Source organism: Vigna unguiculata, chromosome 4 (genome assembly GCF_037176805.1).
Source record: "Vigna unguiculata cultivar grain cowpea cultivar isolate G323 ecotype 2 chromosome 4, ASM3717680v1, whole genome shotgun sequence".
Classification (NCBI taxonomy): Eukaryota; Viridiplantae; Streptophyta; class Magnoliopsida; order Fabales; family Fabaceae; genus Vigna; species Vigna unguiculata.
The window spans coordinates 15,793,599-15,815,138 of NC_140795.1; the positions used below are offsets into that span (position 1 = coordinate 15,793,599).

The 21,540-nt window shown below is 32.7% G+C and overlaps 1 protein-coding gene and 2 pseudogenes across 2 annotated transcripts; all 3 read right to left on the reverse strand.

Annotated features, from left to right (window-relative positions):
• Positions 1 to 2,561: 2,561 nt before the first annotated feature.
• On the reverse strand, positions 2,562 to 3,302 carry LOC114181557 (18.1 kDa class I heat shock protein-like). The gene has a single exon (XM_028068037.2). It carries the CDS (start codon positions 3,169 to 3,171, stop codon positions 2,749 to 2,751), a length of 423 nt encoding a protein of 140 aa, XP_027923838.1. The 5' UTR covers positions 3,172 to 3,302; the 3' UTR covers positions 2,562 to 2,748.
• A 4,272-nt stretch (positions 3,303 to 7,574) lies between these two features.
• Positions 7,575 to 8,410, reverse strand: LOC114181558 (NAD-dependent malic enzyme 2, mitochondrial-like; annotated as a pseudogene). The gene is made up of 5 exons (XR_003603852.2): positions 8,342 to 8,410; positions 8,163 to 8,248; positions 8,017 to 8,071; positions 7,852 to 7,923; positions 7,575 to 7,738 (listed from the first exon to the last, which is right to left on the reverse strand). The product of XR_003603852.2 is annotated as an NAD-dependent malic enzyme 2, mitochondrial-like (transcript).
• Positions 8,411 to 19,558: 11,148 nt separating this feature from the next.
• Positions 19,559 to 20,279, reverse strand: LOC146886852 (uncharacterized; annotated as a pseudogene).
• Between the last annotated feature and the right edge of the window lie 1,261 nt (positions 20,280 to 21,540).

Below are 21,540 nucleotides of genomic sequence, written 5' to 3' on the forward strand. Positions count from 1 at the left end.
TAATTTTTGAGTAAAAAAAATAGTGAGTCTAGTTTACTCTAGAATTTAATAAATTTTAAAAAAATAACAAATTCAGTTGTAGTGGGTAGCCCACTCTAAATGGACGTAAGCTAACTAATTAATAAAAAATAATAAAATAAATATCACATGGGCCAAACCAGCACTACAAAATATTGTGAATTCGTGTATGTTGATTAATTTTATAGAATGGTCCATGTAGAACGGAGATAAGTGAGAAAGTTAACCTCAAATTTACACTACCACTATTGATCTTACTCTGATTACCTTAAACACACTAGTGCGAAATCGCATTTTTACCTCGCCTTATATGCCTCGGTTGGCAAGGAACCGAAACATTTAATGGCGCGGTGACATTTTTGCAATTCCAGGCAACTTTTATGCCTCGGTTCAACCAAAACTCGAAGCCAAAAAGGGTTATAGGCTTCAGTTCACTAAAAATTGGTGCCAAAATGCTCTTGGAGCTGCTGGGTTCATTAGCTTAAGGTCACAGTCTATTATTAGCCTCCTTCCAAGTAAGGGAAGCTAGATCCTTTTGTATATTCCGTGAGATCTACTTGTTGTACGTTTATTTCATGATTAAATAGACTGTGTATGAATATGAGTTGCTGGAATACATGTTTGCATTGTTTGAAGCGTGTTTGGGTGACTATTGCATAAGAGAACAGTGGTGAGCGCTGGTTTTCTCGCCCAAGCGAGCATGTCTCGCCTAGGTGAGACTAACAGAGGCTCGCCCATGCCATTTCATGCGAGTTTACGCTCAGGCGACTAACCACGCTTTCAGCGAGCAAGTGTCTCACTCAGGCGAGGGAAGTCTCGGCTAAGCGAGAGGATCTGAAGGCCATTGTTCCTGATGCCGAGCTCTTGCCTAGGCGAAAGGAGCTCGCCTGAGTGAGAGTCCCTCTCGCCTGAACGAGGCCTTTCTGCCTAAGCGAGAAGCTGGGCGAGAATGCGGCCTATTTGGTTGTTTCTTGGTTCTGAATTGTTGGCTCTATGTTTGTGTTGATCTTGCTCTTAAACTATGAATTGGGTGATTATGTATGAATGAGATAATCGATAGTTTGTAATGGATGAGTTCAATATGATTTGGGCATGTTACATGTATGGTTGGTTTCATGGATTGAATACGACGAGTTGGGTATGGATTTGATATGAGATATGGAAAGATTCATGGATAAGAAAGGATGACTCTTGACATGGTATCGGTATGAGGTACACTTCTATATTCGTAGTTTAGGAAGGATGAGTTATTATTGATTCAACATGGAATATGAATGAGGAATGGGTACAAAGGTTGGCATGAGATTTAAATGCATGATTAATATTATTTGGTTGTTTGAATATATGTGGTATGTGGTCAGCACGTAAATCCATAAGTCTCAAGGTGAGACTTCCGGGTCGTGCTTTAGTAGTCGGGACGTAATTCCATGACCCCTGTTAGTGGGAGTCCATGGTGGTGTCCCATCTATATAACTTGGGAAGGATTCAAGGTAAGGATTACATCCTGACACTCTAAGGAGTCAGTTAGTCTCACTTAGAGCGGACTGACTCCTGTGGTAAGAGTAGTAGGAGGCCTGAAACTCATTAAGGACTAACCTTGTGCGTGAGGGAAATTGATTCATTGTAACACTTGTAACACATAGCTCGGGGGTGAGCAGCTCAGGAGTGAGCAGAGGTATCCACCACAAGTGCAAGCATCCACTGAATCCGGCCAGGTTATATGTATCCGGATGAGTCGAGTCGAGTCTTAGTGTATTGATTGAAAGGTCATAACATGTTTGGATGATATATGTATATGGGACTGTGAAGGTATATTTGATTGCATGATAAAAATCTTATGGGCTCTAGCTTACCCTTTGCTTGTTTGATTGTTGTGTATGTTGTTCTTCTACCTTTGCGATGATCATCAATTTATTGATGGGAGCATATGCGAGAGGTACTCGTGGTCAACAGGGGAGAGATCAACAGGGGAGAGATGATTCCGTTGCCTAATCTTCTCGGGTTGGACTTCCTGTCCTTCTTGGGGCTTTCTTTAAGGCTACGGCCCATGTACTTGTCCGGCTTTAAATTTCTACTTAATTCTAGTAAACTTGATAATTTGTTTCTTTTTGGGCATCGTGGTGTGTCTTGGGTTGTAAGGAGTTAGGTTTAAGATTCCAGGACTGTGTTGCTACTTTATTCAGTATAACGTTTCTTTAATTATGCTTGTCGATTAAATGGGACGTTACATTATGTGTCTATTTAACAATAATAAATAAATTCCAAGTTATAATTAAAAGAATTGAAATTCAATATATCGATTTATAAATCGATTTATAAATAAAATAAAATTTAAAGATTACTTAAGATAAAATTAAAGCTTATGATATTTCGTTTAAAACAAATTAAAGTTTAGATAGTTGAATAAATTTTTTTTCCACTTTATATTAACTGTTTTTTGTTTTCTAAATAAGTGCATAAAAGATTTCTTGCAATAGCCTATCATTCTATAATAGAGAAAGTAAACATTGAAATTAGAATCATAACTCCAAGAACCTTGGAAGTAAACCATAACACTCTACACGATCATATATATCAAACAAAGTACAAAACACAGCAACGAACAATGTCACAAACATGTAGGCTACATAGCAAAACCCTTTTATTTTCTAATTCAAACATCTTTCTCACACACAACAACAACAACAACAAAGTCTAGTGTTGAATTTGACATGGAAGGTTCCAAAATTCTTAGTTTCCCTCAATTTGAATCACTTTGGTTTGTGGTTTCTTCACCTCGTGCTTAGGAACAGTCACAACAAGCACACCATTCTCCATGCTAGCCCTAACTTCATCCACCTTAGCATTCTCTGGAAGCTTGAACCTCCTTTGAAACTTTCCATGGAAACGTTCAATGTGATGCCACTTGTTGTTCTTATCATCATCATCATCATCAACATGTTTTTTTCTCTCACCACTGATCTGAAGAACCCTTCCTTCATCAACCTCCACCTTCACATCTTCTTTCTTCATCCCTGGAAGATCAGATATGAACACGTGAGCATCATTGGTCTCTTTCCAATCTGTTGGGGTGCTTAGAACAGGACACTTGTTCATCATAGAAAGGAAAGGGTCGTAGGTTTCATCACGGAGAAGTTGATGAATGAGAGACATGGTTATTTGGGTGTTCAACACACACAATTCAGAAAGCAAAAGATGAAAACTTTTGGTAGATTCAATTGGATTTTGATTGGAAGAAACTTGTGGTGTGGTAGGTTTTTATGGAGGGAAAGATCAAAATCTTGAAGGTTCATGGAGTTTCTTTAGGTTTCTTGATGTTCCACCATCTTCTATTGTCCAATTTATGTAAATCTTCTAGTTTCTTCCACCGTGGTCTTGCTCATTCTTTTCCTTTTGGTGTCTATATTATCTTTTTTTTTTATGATATAGCAATGATAGTTCAGCGTAGAAAATGACTTAATTGCAATTTTGTCTATATTATCCTTTTGGAACTTTTAAATTGTATAATTTGAAATTTGAAATTTGAAATATGTTGACTATGTAATCAAGAAATAAAAAATAATTGTTAGGTTATAATTTAAAACAAAAATTAATTATATAATTTAAAAATTAAAAATAATTTTCAAATTATGTAATCTGAAAATAAGTAATATTAAAATTGTAAAATTGAAATATAAAAACAAAAGATTGTAATTAAGCTATAATATATATATATATATATATATATATATATATAAAGATATTTTAGAGATAATTATAAAAATATACTCCTCAATTTTCAACTTTTGTTTTTGTGTTTCTGTTAAATTAAATTACTTATTAAATCTATTACATTAATAAAAATAAATATAAAAAGATTGGAATAACTTATTGAGAGTTGTTCTTAAAGTAATTTGATTTAGTTTTACTCGTATATAAGTAATAATATAAATAATAGAGAAGAAGAAAGAAAAAAGAAAAACCTTTTTTGGTTTGCTTTGAAACAAATTTTGCTCGCTTACTGTATTCGACGCAAGGTTTGGGTTAAGCCTGCACCAATTTAGGCCTCAAACCATTGATAATTAGTATTAACGCAAAAACAAGTTCATATTGGACAAAAACGTAAAAAAAACTCTATGGCATACATGGCAATTGCTTCTTGCACCCACCAATTTTTACATGCACCTCATCACTTTCGGAAATTTCATTTTTGCCTTTGATTGTTTTATATGAAAGTTCTCCTTTGTATAGATAGTGGTGAGTTATTCACAGTAGGTTCCTGTGGGTTTTCTGGGAAGCTTTATTAGAGGCGTATAGTGGGTAAAACATTGAAGGTAAGGTTTTTGGAAATCGGATTTCGGAAAAGTATCATTCCAAAAAACTCAATTAAGAAGATGTGAAAATTTATAATCTAATGCAACTAAAATTAGACAAAAGTGATATTTGAAAAAAAATTATGATCAAAACAATGAGCAATGGTAAGATGAGATGAAATTACAAAATTAAAACAAATATGTACGATAACCCAATTTATTAAAATTAAAATGAAATTAGCTAAAAGTTAAAAATAAAGCATATGTAAAGTGCATATATTTACAATAAAATTATAAATGTGTATACAAAATAGGTGTAAACAATGTTCTAAGTTTTAACTAAGTGTGGTTGGATGTTCAAATAATACTGAGATTATTTTAGTTAGGAGTGACTAATGTGCAAATATTGTTTTCCTTTATATTTTATAGTGTTAAAGTCTATTATAACCAAATCAAGTTGATTAAGAACTAAAAGTAGTCTGGTGTTATAGATGGATCAAAATAAAAACTTCAAGTGAACATCTTTATTAACTCTTATCTCTTTTTTTTAGATTGTATGTTATTAATGTGTAACAAATTTTAGAAGTAGAGTTGCACTAAAACAAGTTTTTAACAAAGTATTTTTTATTGTGTATTTGTCAAAATTGAGGTTGTATCTAACATTCCTCACCTAATGTTACCTAATGTTACTCTACAGAAAATTGCTTGCATATCTTTTGTCAAGTATAAACCTTGTTAATTAGTGTCTATCAAAATGTTAGAAAAATCTTAACACACAATTTGGTTCTCTATTCTTGTGTTTTGACCTATTTTCCCCACTTTGCATAATCTTAGGTCTACTAGTTGTAACATATAATACATAATTAATCCTATCTCTATAATTTATTGTATCTAAACTTTTCCTTTTTCATCATAATATGCAATAACCATTAGTGTTGTTGATTTCATTGAATTCTCCCTCCCAAATCCCTTTGAGCAATTATCCATAATATTTGGTTTGACAAACAAAAATACCTTCCTAAAATTGTTTAATTTGCAAACCAAGGAACCCATCATTAACATTTCAAAATCCCCTTATTATTAGTGTTGCAAATTCTTGGCAAAAAATGGAATAGTTAAACCAAAAATAATATCATGTACATTAATTTGGACAAGCAACAAATCATTTTTAGATTGGTGAAAAAAGTGGAGCCATTTCTACCTCGTTTACACTTTTTGTCAAGAAGGAAACTATTTATTCTTTCATACCAAGACTTGGGTGCTCGTTTAAACCTTATAGACGACCTTTTTTTTTTTTAACGTGCACACATAATTGGGGAATTCAATGTTAGCAAAGCCTGGAGTTTGTTTTGCAAATACTTCTTATTTGATAAATTCATTTAGAAATGTACTTTTCACATCCATTTAAAAAATCATATAACTCAGGAGAGAAACATAAGCACTTAGAAATCTAATGGCTTCCATCAAGCCACAAGTGAACATGTTTCATCACAGTCTATGTCTTCTTCTTGATTGTAACCTTTTAAAACTTACCTTTATTTTTTGTCACCAAGCCATCTTCTAGCTTATTTATGAACACCTATTTTGTTTCAATCAACTATTGAGCATGAGTCACAAGTACAAGCTCCTAAACTTGATTTCTAACTAACATAACTTATCTTCCATAGCTAAGAAGCAATGACATTTGATAATGCTTCTTCAACAAATTTTGGACATTTTCATATAGAAAAATCACGTTCATGCATAAATTATTCTTCTAACTCCTTGTGTTGACTCTTTTTTATATGTTTCTATTGATGTTTTCTATTGACCGCCTCTTGGACTTTTTCACTTCTTAAAAAAAATTCATTGGTTACAGATTTGCATCAACATATTTAGCTTTTCAAATCACATTTTCTGCAATTTCCCCTTTGTAATGTGTACCCTCATCATCTAATGATTTCTTTAACTCAAAGGTGCTACCTTATGCTCCATGGATTCATTAAAGACAACATGTATAAATTCTTAATATGCAATGTCCTTTTATTAGTTTGTATTGCATGTTTAATAATGCATAATCTAAGAATATTGCTTCATCAACTTTAGAATCAAATTTATCAATATTCTCTTTTCCATTTTTTAGTACAAAAAATTTGAAGCCAAAGAACCCCATACGAGATATGTTTAATTTTCAACCTTTGAAAAGTTATATTGCAAATGACATCAATGGTCTCATGGCGGCAACTAATGGATCAAGTGATTATCAAATCATGGTGCTAGGTTTTTAATCTCTTAAGTATATTGAGTTGCATCATGACTATAAACTATAGTTTTCAGCTTAGTGAAAAACGCTCAATCCAACAAGCTCATATGGAATAAGTTTAGGAATTGGTCTTATCAAAACATAGTTAATCATACAACAAGATGTATTTATAGTATAAGCTCAATAATTACTTTGGTAAGCCGCACTAACACTACAAAAAAAAAGCTAAATTGCGGAGGTTTTATTTTCGTTTAGCGGGGGTTTTTACCCTCCACAAAATAATTTGCAGGGGTTTTTCAAACCTCCGCAGATAGGTTCCCCACAAGTTATTTGTGGAGGTTTTCTACAACCCCTGGTACCAGATTTATATTGTGGAAGTTTTTTAATAGAGAGTTATAACCTCTCTTATTCATGACTATTATTTTGTGGAGGTTTAAAACCTCCTTTATTTCCACAAACCTATTTGATTCCAAAACTCTTGTTTTTCATTTTTTTGTGGGGGTTAATACCCTCCTCAATTTGAGGATTATACTGTAAAAGTTTTAACCTGTTTCGTTTGTATTATTTAATTTGTGGATTTATTACTGTATTTTTCTTGCATTATTCAAATATCATAAAAAACAATATTTTGTTTGTAATTAGAATTTCCTATTATACTTGACAATGTATATCACCATTTGAGGTACTTATATTTTTATATCAACAATATTTTTTTGTAAACTTCAATCAAATACTTCAACCAAAGTGCTCAAATATATATCATTAGAACTTTTGATTCTCAAAATCAACATATTAACATAAAAGCAATTTAAATTGAAACAATTACAACTTAATCCATACTTAGTCAAAGTTCATAATACACTAAAATAGTTTCATCCTAAAAAACATCATCAACACCCTAAATGTTGCTACCACTAGATGATCCTCTTGTACCCATAGAAGATTCAGGCTCATTTGCATCACCGACATCTGATCCTTGATAACAACATTCACCAGATCACAGTTTTAAGTTATAAAATTTTTACAGTATCATTTGTTTTGGTTATTACAAAAGGCAACAGAGAAAGCAAAGTCAGAAGAAAATGAAATGCGAAAGATATCAAGAGAAAATAAGGAATATCACCTGTCAGCAGATGGGTATAAAATTCCGTTTGAGATATCTTCCTCAGCCATGTATGAAGCAAGGCTGTAAGGTTATCAGTATGTCAATAATTTATTTAAAACAAGTATCCACGGGTGCTAGCACCAGTAGCTTTTGGTTAACAAAAAAAGAAAAAAATTTACAAATTAAAATCATACCATTCAACAGCTGCTTGCAACATTCCATCTGTTATAAGGTGAGAACTTGACAAAAGAGTTCCCAAACCAATTCTGAAATGAAATGGTTAAATTAGAAGTTACACCTATAATTCAACTGATAGGTATAATGCACGAAAATATACAAGCCAAGAAGATCTACCCTACCCAGGGAATAGGTACATGTTGTTTGCTTGATTTACATGGCCCACTTTTCCGTTACCTGTACAAGATTTAAACCAATAAATTATGCAACACTCGAGAAACATCTGAACTATACTAGTTACATTTAAATCAAAGAAAGTAGTAATTACCAAGATCTACATTTTCGAGAGGGTTCCACTGGCAAACACTATATTTTCCCTAGCATGCTTGAAAGCATCAATAGCAGTGCACTCAGCTGTCCACATAATACATGGAAAAAAAAGTCAATGAAAACACATAGACATTATTAAGGAATTATGAGTGCTTAATGAGCCTTGTACAAACAAACCATTCATGGTGGGGTTAGACATGGCAAAGATAGCAGGTTCTGTTGAAACAGATTCTCTCATTGCCTTAAGCACCTGAGTCGAATGTTATATTTATTAGTCTAAATTTCTTCTTATCCTTATCTTTTGCTCTAGCTCATTTATTTCTATGTTGGTTAGGTGGTCCATCCAATTCATGACCAATGCTTTTACCTGACTTTGGAACACAAGAAGAATCTAAAGAAGGAGTTTGGTTAGTATTAATATTTGCAAATTGCTTGCTCAAAGAATGTCGTTATGTACTAACATGAATCTTAATTTCCTAAGTGTAGAACCTTGGACTTTTGAGCAACAACTTGGGGAGGTAGTATTTATTCCTGCGGGATGTGCACACCAAGTCAGGAATCTTAAGGTGAAACGTGTTTTGACTCATTGAGTTAACTCATATTGTCGGCATTTATGATTGTATTTATAACATCAAGTTCCATATCATAAACCTTGCAGTCATGCACAAAAGTTGTTGTAGAATTTGTGTCCCCAAAAAATAGTCATATGTGTCTACATTTAACTGAAGAGTTTCGTCGTCTTCCCAAGAATCACAAGGCTAGAGAAGATAAACTTGAGGTGAGATTAATTTGCTTTCATCATGTTTTCTTAATTTTTTGGTTTTCCATTTTTCCTTTTCATTTGAAAATTAAAGTTTGAACAAATCAAATTGAAGAGAAGGTAAATGTTGGTCAACCCTATAATATGTTTGTTTTTTATGTTTTCATTTTTTTTATGAAACAAATACAGAAAATGATAGTCTATGTTGTTGACAGTGCTATCAAAGAATTAGAAACTTTACGTTCCTGATTGAATCCGATGGAAGTATGCTCACATGCTGATTTTTTTTATTGACAAATGTTAAATGTTAGTTTTTGTTAGCGGAAAACTACAACTGAGGAAGTAGAACACTCTGTAAATGTGGATATTGCTTCAAAAGTTTCTCTTGATCCTATTGCAAGAATACCTCCCAGAACAGGCAAATCAAAGACAAAAATAAAAAACAAATGTTCCTCTTTACATAATGTTGTTATTCAAGGATTGGATTGACAAATAAGAATCAAATTCCTATCAGAGCGATACCACTTAGGTTTTACATCCACTTTTGTTTATTCTCTAACATGAACATCATTTATTCCACTTTTGTTTATGACTTATCTAAAACTGAATCATTTGCATTCCTTTGGTTTTTTGTTTATTCCAATGACTATATGTAGAAAGAGAGACTGGTATCTCATCAGCTGTGTAATAGTATTAGCGTGGTCCTGGTCAATCTTCATTGAACTTTTGTGGATTAAGTTTCTTCGACACTAGAAGACACAATATTGGTGTTGGTTTACTTGGCTGGAGTGATGGCGCTTTGTCCCATGCTGATTCTAGAAGAATGTATTCATGGTGGTGGGGGACATTAGCCCCAAGAACTCGAAATGGCTCTAGTAGAATCTGACTGGTAATTTCTAGTTTTGGAAGTACTTTTGTTTAAGATGTTGACATAGTTGTTATTCATCACCTAACACCTTGATGGTTAGAGATTAAATTGCACCTATCTCTTGTTTTCTCATGTATAAGAGAAAGAAATACTTCTGTAAAACTTGAAACAAAATTTAATTGAACACGATTCTTCTCCTTCATTCTTTTTAATTCTAGTTACAGTATTTGTTTAATAATAGATAATTGTTGGTGCTGATATAAATTTGGCTTCTAAATATTTATTGGACTGGCTACAAAGTGTTCTAGTTTATCATTTGTTCTTGTTAATTTATATTAAATGTTATTTTTAGTTATGTTGGTATTTCTTATTTCTAAATATATAAATTAGTAACAAATTTAAAATGTTATAAAAAGGCAATTCGTAACATTTTTTAATTGTTACTAAAAAAGGGAATTGGTAACATTCATTTAAATGTTAGAAAATATATAAATAACATTTTGTTTAAGTGTTAGTAGATGTATAGGTAACATTTGTCAAGTGTTAAAAAAAATTTAAATTGGCAACATTTGTCTAATGTTACTAAAAATGTTAATTAGTAACATTTTTAAAAATGATACTAATAATACATAAAAATGTTACTAAAACATTTTGGTAACATGTACTATACATAATATGTGTTTAAATGTTACCTTTGTAAATGGTAACATTTTTTTAGGTTTTAGTAACATTTTTTAAATGTAATTAGAACTAATATATGTAGTAGTGTGAGTAATCAGATATTAGCTAGTGGTAGTTTTGAAGTAGTTTGTAATGATGATATCTTAATGAATGAATTATTACTAGTAATAATTGATTAATTACTCAAGATAATAAATTATTGTATACAATAATCTATTAATATGTTAATAAATCATTTTAAACAATTTTTGAAAGACAAAACTTTTTTAAAAGATGATGATAACTTACTGTTATTAATAATTCACATCCACGATCACACACAATTAGTCATAAAAGCTTAAAAATATGCGATATAATGTGTAATACTTCATTGTCAAAATCTCCACTTTGTGAGTCTTAATAAACACTTTCAACCTCCCTTGTAGGAAAGTTTAAGATGAACAAGAAAATATGAGAAAATTTCTCACACACAAAGTTCAAACTTGCTCTCGTGATTCCTAATTCACAAACCAAACATATTACTATGAACTTAGTCTAACAAAAATTCATTTATTTTACTTTGATCTCACATGTAATAAATTATCATAGCCGAAAGAAATTTAGCCATATTTGGCAAAATTCAACTAAGTCGACTCCAGACAAAATTTGGTTGTATTCGACAGTATCGATCTTGGATGAAATTTAGATGTATTATGCAAAATTCGACCAAGTTGGCTCCAACCGAATTTAGTTGAGTCGCTCCGGTCGAAATTTGGTTGAGTTGTCCTAGGCTCAAATTTGGCCATATTTGGCTGAGTTGGCATCGGCCCAAAATTGGCCATATTAGGTTGAGTCGTCTCTGGCCGAAATTCAGTCAAATCCAATCTAGCCAACTCCGACCAAATTTTGGTTGAGTCGGCCTGTTCCAAATTTGTATTCAATTGCGCCAGTCCTAACCAATATTTGGCCTATTCGGCCAAATTTGACCGAGTCAGACTCGACCGTAATTTGTTCGAATTTGGCCAAGTCGACCCCAACCAAAAATTGGCCAGATTCGACAAAAGTCAACTCTAATCAAAATTCAACCGAATTGGCCCAACCGAAAGTCGGTTAAGTTAGCCTAAACTAAAATTCGACCAAATTTGGCCGTGTCGGCCCATGCCAAAATGGGACCGAGTTAGCTGCAGCCGAAATTCAACCGATTCGGTCTCGTTCAAAATTCTACCAAATTCGATAATATCGGTCCCGACAAAACAAGTTTTAGACTAATTTGATCTAATTATTTGAATTTAAAATTATATGCATCGGATTTTATCCATAATCACCTAATAACAAATATACTTATAAAAAAAATAAAGGAAACTTGAGATACAGAAAAGAAAAAAACCAAACTTTAATCTGCTTAAAATCTTGATTGATCAAAACTGAACCTTACATTTTGTTATCGTTTCACTACTAGACTCTGAAAGTGAAAGATGAATATTAACTCCAATTTTTTTTAAGAAAATAAAGAAATTTTAAAATGAATAATTTAAAAGGATAATAAGATTTAGAAATCAATAGTATTAAGATTCTAATTTATATATTTAATATAATTAATCATTTGGGATAAACAAAATGTCATGGTTCACATTTATCATTGTAACAACAACTTGATTCCTTTTTTCTTTAGATATAGCCAGTAATATAATTGTATATATTTTATTTTAATTTATTTAGTTATTTAATTAAAGAATATTTAAAGTTATTCCATTTTATAATTTTGTCAGGTTCAATCGGTAATACTATTGAATAATTTTTTTTATTTAATTTATTTATTATGTTATTTGTTTTAGATTATTTCTAATATCTTTTGATTCCTTATTTCTCTCTCTTTTAATTCAAACTTCTATAAATTTAATATTTAACCATACCATTTAGGTTGGGTTAGGTTGTTAGGTGAAGGATACTTAGGTTTAATCCAAATTATTAATGAATTATGTTTTCTCAGTTTATTGATTTCTCAAAAATTAGTCTATTATTAATTTGTTTTATTTGAAATTATAGTTTTGAAAATTAAAAAATGGCGTTAAGAAAATAAATAATGTTTGAGCCAACAATTTATAACCTGGATATGGTTCATTCAACAAATGGAAGAGCGTCCTAGACTAGTGAAGAACTTTAATAATTGAATCTTTGAAATAGGTTCAAACTTAGAGGATAAAAAATAGAATGAAGAAAGAAGAAACGTCTCAAAAGTGAGATTCTTTATATTAAAAGTAAAGAGAGTACAAAAAATAAAGAGAAATGCAAAAAAAAAAAATTGTAAATAATTTGATAGAAGTAATACTTTTTTCTTTTTTATAAATAAGTAAAGTTAGAAAAATTATTAAAATGTCCTTATATTAAAAAATATATAATTAAATATTGAAAAGTATTTAAATGATGCCAATGTTAAACTATCTGTATCTGATATCTGAAAGTATCTCTAATTTTGTAAATTTATTTAATATAAAAAATAATTGCTAAAAGTAAAAATTAGAGTTGAAATAAATTTTAACTTTCACTATAGAATTTAATAGATAACATTGTATTTCAAAAAATAAAAATAAATTTAGTTTAAAAAATACTAAAATTTAATGTGTTTTATTTATTATTGTAATTACTCATTTTATAATAATAAAAACATAAATTATAATTATATAATTAATTATTAGGTTAAATAGACTTTTTGATTCGAGTATTATGTTGTTTTTTCAATTCTTCACATTATTTTTAAAGTTATCAATTTGGTCTTATCTTTTTAAGAAATTGGTCAGTATAATTTTGTTTCTAAAGACGTACGTTACTGAAATTTCATATCATATTTATTTCTCATGTTACCTGTAACTTCCCTCAACAAGTCCACTTTGATTGTTTATATGTCATCTGAATGTTCACACCTCGTATCATTGTTGTAATATTGTTATCTATCATCAATTAGTTAATACCAATTATATTAAATATTGTTCAAAAAAATATATAGGTACAAATTGAGAAAATTGAAAATAGTGAGACAAAATTATTAAAAGTTAGAATAATAATGGGATAAATAAAGTCATTTAACCTATAAAAAAGAAGAAGTTATATTAACATATATTGATTACGTTTTGAAATATAATTGATTATAACTTAATTTTGGCATAGTTTCTACAGGTAAGTTTGCATTTTTTTTCTTTTGACATTTTCTTTTCTTTTCTTCTTTTTCAACTGGCATCATCGTTGATCATCCATATGAGCTTTTTGTCATCCATGAAAACCAACAAGAGAATAGTAAAATTAGTTAGGATAATGTTATGGACAAACAAGATTGGTATAAAGCAAATAAGTACCTTTGGAAATTGCACCTTTATTGCCCGACAAATATACACATTGTAAAATATCATTCTATCCATTTCTAAGTGCAGGTCCAATTCGAATAAAATATTGCATTTTATTGATAAAATATCGTTTAATTGTTAACAAAACAATAAAATATCTTTAATAACAACCATAGTTAAAGTTTACCGTACCTTATAAGTCCAAAGATACCCTATGGTCTTATAGATCGACATGTCGGCCATTTAGATTGACATGTGTTTGAATTGTGTCGATTGTCGAAGGACTCAATTGTCGGAGACAAGCCTCTCACCATTTAGAACAATTAAACCAAGGTTAATCATATTAATTCAATTAACAGGTAATTAATATTTTGGACACAAGTCCAATCAAGTAAGACTTATAAGAAGTATGTTTTACAAAGTATATTTATTATGTATTCATTAACATTTATTGTTCTCTGACGCATCGATCAGATTGATTTTAGCATCGAAGTGTCTCCTGTAGGCACACCTTCCATTATGGAGTTCGAGGACGATCATTATTGTGGCACTTGAAGCATCTTAGAAGACTTTACAGGATATACCTCAACCTCGTAAGAACAATTGACGACCACTGTGAGACCGATATATATTCTGTAACGAATACGCAACGATGGTGTCTACTAGAAGCAAAATAGTAGAAGTGAGAGGGGTCGAGCCGTCAACTGACCTAATCCCTATCCTAGAAACGCAAACGAAAATGCAGTAGGAGTTTCTTGACTATAAGAAGCGAAATGATGAGGAGATGGATGCCTTGAGAGAGGAAAACACAAGGCTGAAGAGGAAGATTGAGGCTAAAAAAGCAGCCAAGGGAAAAGAGAAAGAAGTGGTCGACACTATGAACATAGGGCAGAAAACTTTATTCAGAGGTGGGGCAGCGAATGAAACTTAAGAAGAAAGCGTATATAATCCAACCCAAAGAACTAGGGGTGATCAATAAATCCTCAGCACCAAGAGAGAACTATAGATATCCCTTCATCGACGAAATCACTAAAACCCCCTTCCTAAGCAATGGAAGGCTGATACAATATGTTATGATGGCACAACAGACTAAGACGAGTATGTGTCCGTATACACTAATCAAATAAGCCTTTACTCAATCAATGATGTCGTCTTACGCAAGGCATTCTCTTCCACTTTGAGGGGACCCACCCTAGATTGGTTCACTAACTTGCCATAGTTCTCCATTGATTTTTTTGATACTCTGACCTCATCGACATCACCTCCTTTTCCCTCCTCAACATAAGACAAGAACATGGGGATCCCTACGAGCCTTTATTGACCGATTTTTCATAGCCACCATCAAGATAAAAAATATGAACCCTAAAATCATACTACATTATATGATCAATGACTTGCAGGTAGGGTCATTTGGTGATGAGCTATGCATGAATCCCCCTTCCAATATGAATGAGTTAAGGTAAAGTATCGTCGTGTTCATGGGGTAGAAAACATTAGGAAGTACAGGGACAACATTAAAGTTGAGACCACACACATTGAGAAGAAGGAAATTGATAAGGGACCCAAACAAAGGAGTAATGTTCGTCCACAAGATCGCAAGCCCAAGCAATAATCACATTATGCACCTTTTAATGCCTCGAGATTTCACATTCTGGAAGAAGCTTTACTAATCGATCTTATCCCACCACCCAAAAAATTCTAAAGCCCCTTTAACACCGTTATGAGTAAATACTGCAAACCATCGTAACAATGGGCATATTACTGATGAATGTATAACCCTCAAAGATAAGGTGGAGGAGTTAATAAGGGTCGGACACCTTAACTACTTCGTTAAGCCCTTTATTTATAGATTTTTTGAATTGGACTGGGCTTACAACTTTGTACTTGAGTTTGATTGAATATCATGAATATATATATTTTAATCTTTGGAGATTCCATTATTCTTCAAATATTCTGATATGTAATTGAAGTAACCAACTTAGAGGATAACTAATTTTGTTGATATGTTCTTTTAATATTCAATAATCTACACTGATTTTGTTAATAATCTTTTTAAATCTTTGAGATTTTCACTTATCTACAAAATATAAACAAAATATTTATTGTTTCCAAATTTATTAAATAAAACTTGAAATATCTGAAAAGATAATAATAAAGTAACAATAAAAGATAAAAAGAAACAAAAAAAAATTAAACATGATAATGCCAATTATTACCCTTCTAACACCAACATGAGCAAATACTGCATATATCATCGTAACAATGGACATACCACTAATGAATGTACAACCCTCAAAGATAAGGTGAAGGAGCTGATAAGGGTCAGACACCTTAAGTGTTTCGTTAAGCGAGATGATGAAGGGGCATCCAGAGCCAAAGTACTATAGATATGATGACAAAAGGGATTAGAGGAAAGATAGGGACAAGTATGAATGGAGAGAAAATCAAAACAATGGGAAGAGGGACATCAGGAGCGTCAAGATGATAGCCCTCCCTAAGGGGTACGATCAACACCATATTCGGATGCTTTGCAGGGGGTCCTCATCCTCGACTAGGTAGAAACACTTGAGAGTAGTACAATTAGTACATGCATTATCACGGAGGTACAGGAAAAGGATGCCTCAAATCACGTTTACATATTCTGAATTCCAAGGAGTAGACCTATATCAAGATGATCTCATGGTCATTACAGTAGGAATGGAGCACTTTGAGTGAAAAGATCTTAGTTGATCAGGACAACTCAGTAGATATACTTTATTGAAAAACATATAATAAGCTTCAGTTGCTAGAGGACGTCATGATCTTGTACGATGAGTTAGTATATGTATTTTCTGGCGAAAGAGTAGCCACTAGAGGATATATCAATCTACACACTACTTTCACAGACGAAAACATGACCAAGACCCTACTTGTTTGGTATCTAGTCATCGATGCACACACATCATATAATGTTTTACAAGGTTGGCCCTCGTTAAACTTACTTGGAGTAGTAGTGTCCACCCCTCATCCCGCCATGAAGTTTCCATCAGCTTTAGGGGATATAATCACAGTACATGAAGATTAGAAAATAGATAGAGAATGTTATATAGCTAGTTTCAAGTTACCTTTTCCTCCGCTAAGTACCAGCAATGTCGAATGAGTTCAGGTAAGTGGCATGGCCATGGGAGGAGAAGACCTCGACCTAAGGATAAAAAATGATGCATGAATGAAACTTGTTAGAGAAACCAGAGTCTTTCCTATGATAAAGGAGGGACGATATCTCAAAATTGGGTCTATGATGAACGCATGAGGAGAAAAAGTTATCAGCCAAGCTTTAACTACTAACACCAACTTATTTCTTTGATAGTAGCCGACCTTCCAGGGGTTGACCCTAGGATAGCTTTACATCTTCTATGCATATTCAAAAGAAAAAAAATTGGTTTCACAAAAGATGAAAAAGTTAGGAGAGGAAAGAAGATATGCTACCAAGGTAAAGGCTGAGAAGTTGTTAAAAATCGGGTTTGTAAAAGAAGCAAGCTATGTGACATGGTTAGCTAATGTTGTGCTAGTTAAGAAAGCAAGTGGAAAATGGCGCATGTGTGTAGACTTCACGAACCTTATCAAGGTGTGCCAAAAAAAAACCTACATGTTACCTATCATTGATCGATTGGTAGATGGTGTAGTTGGCCACAACATTTTGAGCTTTTTCTATGCCTATCCAGGCTATAGTCAGATCTCCATGGAAAAAGACGACAAGATGAGAATTGCCTTTATCACAGAGGAAGCAAACTATTATTACGAGGTCATGCCTCTAAAAAATGTTGAAGCAACATACCAGAGATTGATGGCTAGGATGTTCAAGCACCTCATTCGAAAAAAAACGTTGAAGTATATGTTGACGACATGGTTGTCAAGTGCCCCACCTCGACCCAACATTCTCAAGACCCATTTGAAGTCTTTTCAAGCCATACATGCTTATAACTTGTGTTTAAACCAATAGAAGTGTGTGTTTGGGGTGGACGACGAAAAATTCCTCGAGTACATGCTGACACAAAGAGGTATTGAGGCCAACCCCATAGAATTGCCAATCAATAATTGATATGAGAAGCCATAAAAATGTGAAAGAGGTATAATGCCTTATAGGGTGGTTAACGAAAATATCGCGATTTTTGCCAAGGTTAGCAGATAAAACAAGACCCATGATCAGATTATTGAAGAAGTCGACAAAGTTTGTTTGAAATGACACGTGCCAAGAGAAGTTCGAACAACTGAAACAAATGTTAACATCCCCTCCAATTTTTTGCAAGCTAGATATTACTAGCCCTTGCTGGTTTACATTATTGCTACCACCAATGCCATTAGTGAAACCCTGGTCCAAGAAATTGATAATGATCACAAACTAATCTACTTTGTAAGTTAGACAATCAAGAAGGCTTAGACCTTACTTTCAAAACAACGCCTTAATTGTCAAAATGGATTACCTCATACATAAGATCCTCCAGAAACCCTACCTTGTAGGTCATATGTCTTCATGTTCAGTTAAGTTATCAGAGTTCACCACGTACACCAATAAAGGCATAATGTTTGGCCAACTTCACCACTAACTTACAAGGAGACACAATGTTAGTACTCACCTCTATGTCAAAAATATATATGTTGTTTAACCAAGAAGTCAACAGTTGTGACCACCTAAACTAGAATATGCAAACCGAACCCCTTTGTGAACCCACTCATACTCGATCCTCTTGAAAAAGAGCTTTCAGCATGTTCTTCGAGAGGATCTTCTCTACAGTCTCTGATAACCTCCATAGTCACCCCAACGTCCTAGGCAATGAATCATTTAGTGAACCTAAAGACCGAAAACTACCTAACCCCTCAATAACACTTATATTTGACCCGCTGAATGACATATCTAAAGGTATCCGACACTCTCGCACTTGTTATTGAAATTTCACTACAAGAATAAAAGGTATTACCTACCACATAAATCCGTAGATAATGTTCAAAATCCGTAGGTAAAACAGATTTACCTAAGGATTACCTATAGTCAAAAATCCATAGGTAATATGGGCGTAGCTAAGGCTTACCTATGGAATTTCAGATCCGTAGGTAATTACCTACGGATAAATCAGTAGGTAATTTCGTGTGTAATTACCTACCGATACATTCGTAGGTAGTTACCTACGTAGGTAATTACCTCTTTTTGAAAAGATTCGTTTGGGTTTGTCTGTACTACGATTTTCCTGTATATGTTTTCTGATACAGTTCAAAATAATATTGTATCAACACATTATGTGTAGAGAAATTATATTACTTATATTTAGGAGTAACAAATACACACAATAGTAACAAATAACCCAGAAATAACACACATACAATATTCCTAATATGGCCTAATGTTTTCCAAATTTCAAAAACATAATGTTTTATCTAAGTTAAAACTATCATGATCTAAACCTTACAGAAACATCCAAGCATACTAATATAAGGGTTCCTAATATAACATAATTTCCCTAAGACTAGTAATTCGTATAAGGATGAGGTGGATTAACTTGGCCTTCATCATCTTGTTGCACTTGTGGATTTTCCTCTTGCTCTTGATTTTGTTGTTGCTGAGTGTTTGGTGGTTGAAGAATATTCTGTGTAGCAACAGTTACTGGAGGTGGGAGATACTGCATGAGTGTACCAAGTAAATTTTGGAAGGTTTGGAATTAGGTTTGCATTTGGTTTTGAAATTGAGTACTCATTTCACGAATTTGCTCTGACATTCGATCCTCGGTAGTTGCTAGTCATTGTCGAAGTTCATTAATCTCTTCCAAAGGAACTTGCTGACTAGAACATGCTTGTGTTTGTTTTAAGTAACTCTGAACACAATCATCTTGAGAGTCCACTTGTCCAACTCCATATACTCGTCCCTTGTATCTTCCACTTGCTGCCTCTAACCAACACTTGTTCCTCAGTCTCTCCTCCTCAACATGGTCTAGGGTGGGTGCATTGTGAGACACCGACAGAACCGGTCTCTGATAATGTTGCAAAAAATCTACTTTGAAAATATTCCTGTTAAAACAAGACATGTATGTATTAAAATATTAAAGAAATAATTTATGTGTAACCTTCTAATAAACATGGAAAAAACTAACATGTGTCCGTCTAGATCTTTCGTCAATGAAATCGCCAGTACTCTTTCGTATGTGCGTTTGTTGAAAGATTTCATCAACATGAACTTCACGACCAAGCGTTTCTGTCTACAAATAGAACAAATTATAAAGTAAGCAATTGGTGATATATCATAAATAAATATAGAAGTATATTAAATATGTCGTACCAATCGAATAGCGTGGTCATGCACGCTAATAAACCCCCATGTGTGTAATGTTCCCCCTTTTTCTGATGCACGATTTTTCTTAGCTGTATCACATTTTTTCCGATATACAGGCATGTTCCACTTTTCCAGTAGATTGTTCCAATCCAATCAGGCTTGTTACCTTCTTTTCTAGCTTCTTTAAACATCTCTGAGAGTCTGTGAGATGTTCTAGAGTGAAAATTTTTCATAATTTTGTCCTCATCCTCAACCGTCCATGACACAGTTCTCTATGAAGCATAATGAATACGTTAAACATGACAATAAGCAGAAAAAATAAAACAAGATGACTATGAGACTATGACATGTTGTCTACATGGAGGAATGATGAGACTATGAGACTATTGTCATGCCTGCAACAATTTTAATAAAATGTTATTGGAATTGATGAACACAAATGTTACTTACATACACATAAGAACCACTAGGGAAACAACCCAAACTAAAATTCTCTAAGTATACCTATCTTATTGCAAGTATATTTTAGGTTAAAGGGTTAGAAGAAAAGAATATATATACAAGCAGCTTAAGAATGATTCATATGATTACTTAGAACAATAACAAAGAAAGTTTCTATTTAACTGATCAAGGTGAAAAGCCTAAAGAGTGTCGCAATGCAACCACAAACAATCACATAAATAGTTTAGTAATTTGCCAAAATTAGAATGAGATATAAAATTGGAAACTAAGATCTTTAATTTTGAGGTAATAAAAAACAGTTGTTACCCATAGCCAAATAATTGTCAAACATAGTCTTTAAATTTTTGTTTTGAAATTAAAAGAAGTATGACAGGAAGAGATTTAGGGTCATAGGATTATGCCAAAATGTGATGCACATATAACTACCACTTTGAGTCCTTTGTTTGATCACTGACAACAAATAATTACTTACACATTTGATATTATAATAAACTCAAAATGGGTCATGTCTCAATAAATAAATGTATGCCATGAAGTGCATTGATCTCATATTCAAGCATTACAAGTGTCCCATCCATAACCACAAAGACCATGAAATATAAAGATGAAAGTGGTATCAGGAACCAATATTTGCACCACATCACTTCAGAAACAACAAGGACAAAAGAAGAAAAAAAATCAATGAAACCCATGCAACTTATTGGATGCTTTAACCACATCACACGTGAAATCCTGATACAAAAGTATATACTTGGATTGCTTAGCCATATACTTTGACGTGTAATCATAAAAAATAACCAAAAAATGAAATGGGATTCACATATCATCTCATATTCAAGCATCAGAAAATGAAAACAAGTCAAAGTAAAGGACTCCTCCAACGTGCAGAATGCATCACCAAAAGTTGAAACACATTACAACATTGCAACATCAAAAGCTGAAACACATGACACCAAAACCCAAAACACACGTTCAGTTGAATATAAAGTT

What these genes read in the sequence shown, in the direction of transcription:
- LOC114181557 (XM_028068037.2), bottom strand. Translation starts at nt 3,171, where the DNA reads ATGTCTCTCATTCATCAACTTCTCCGTGATGAAACCTACGACCCTTTC.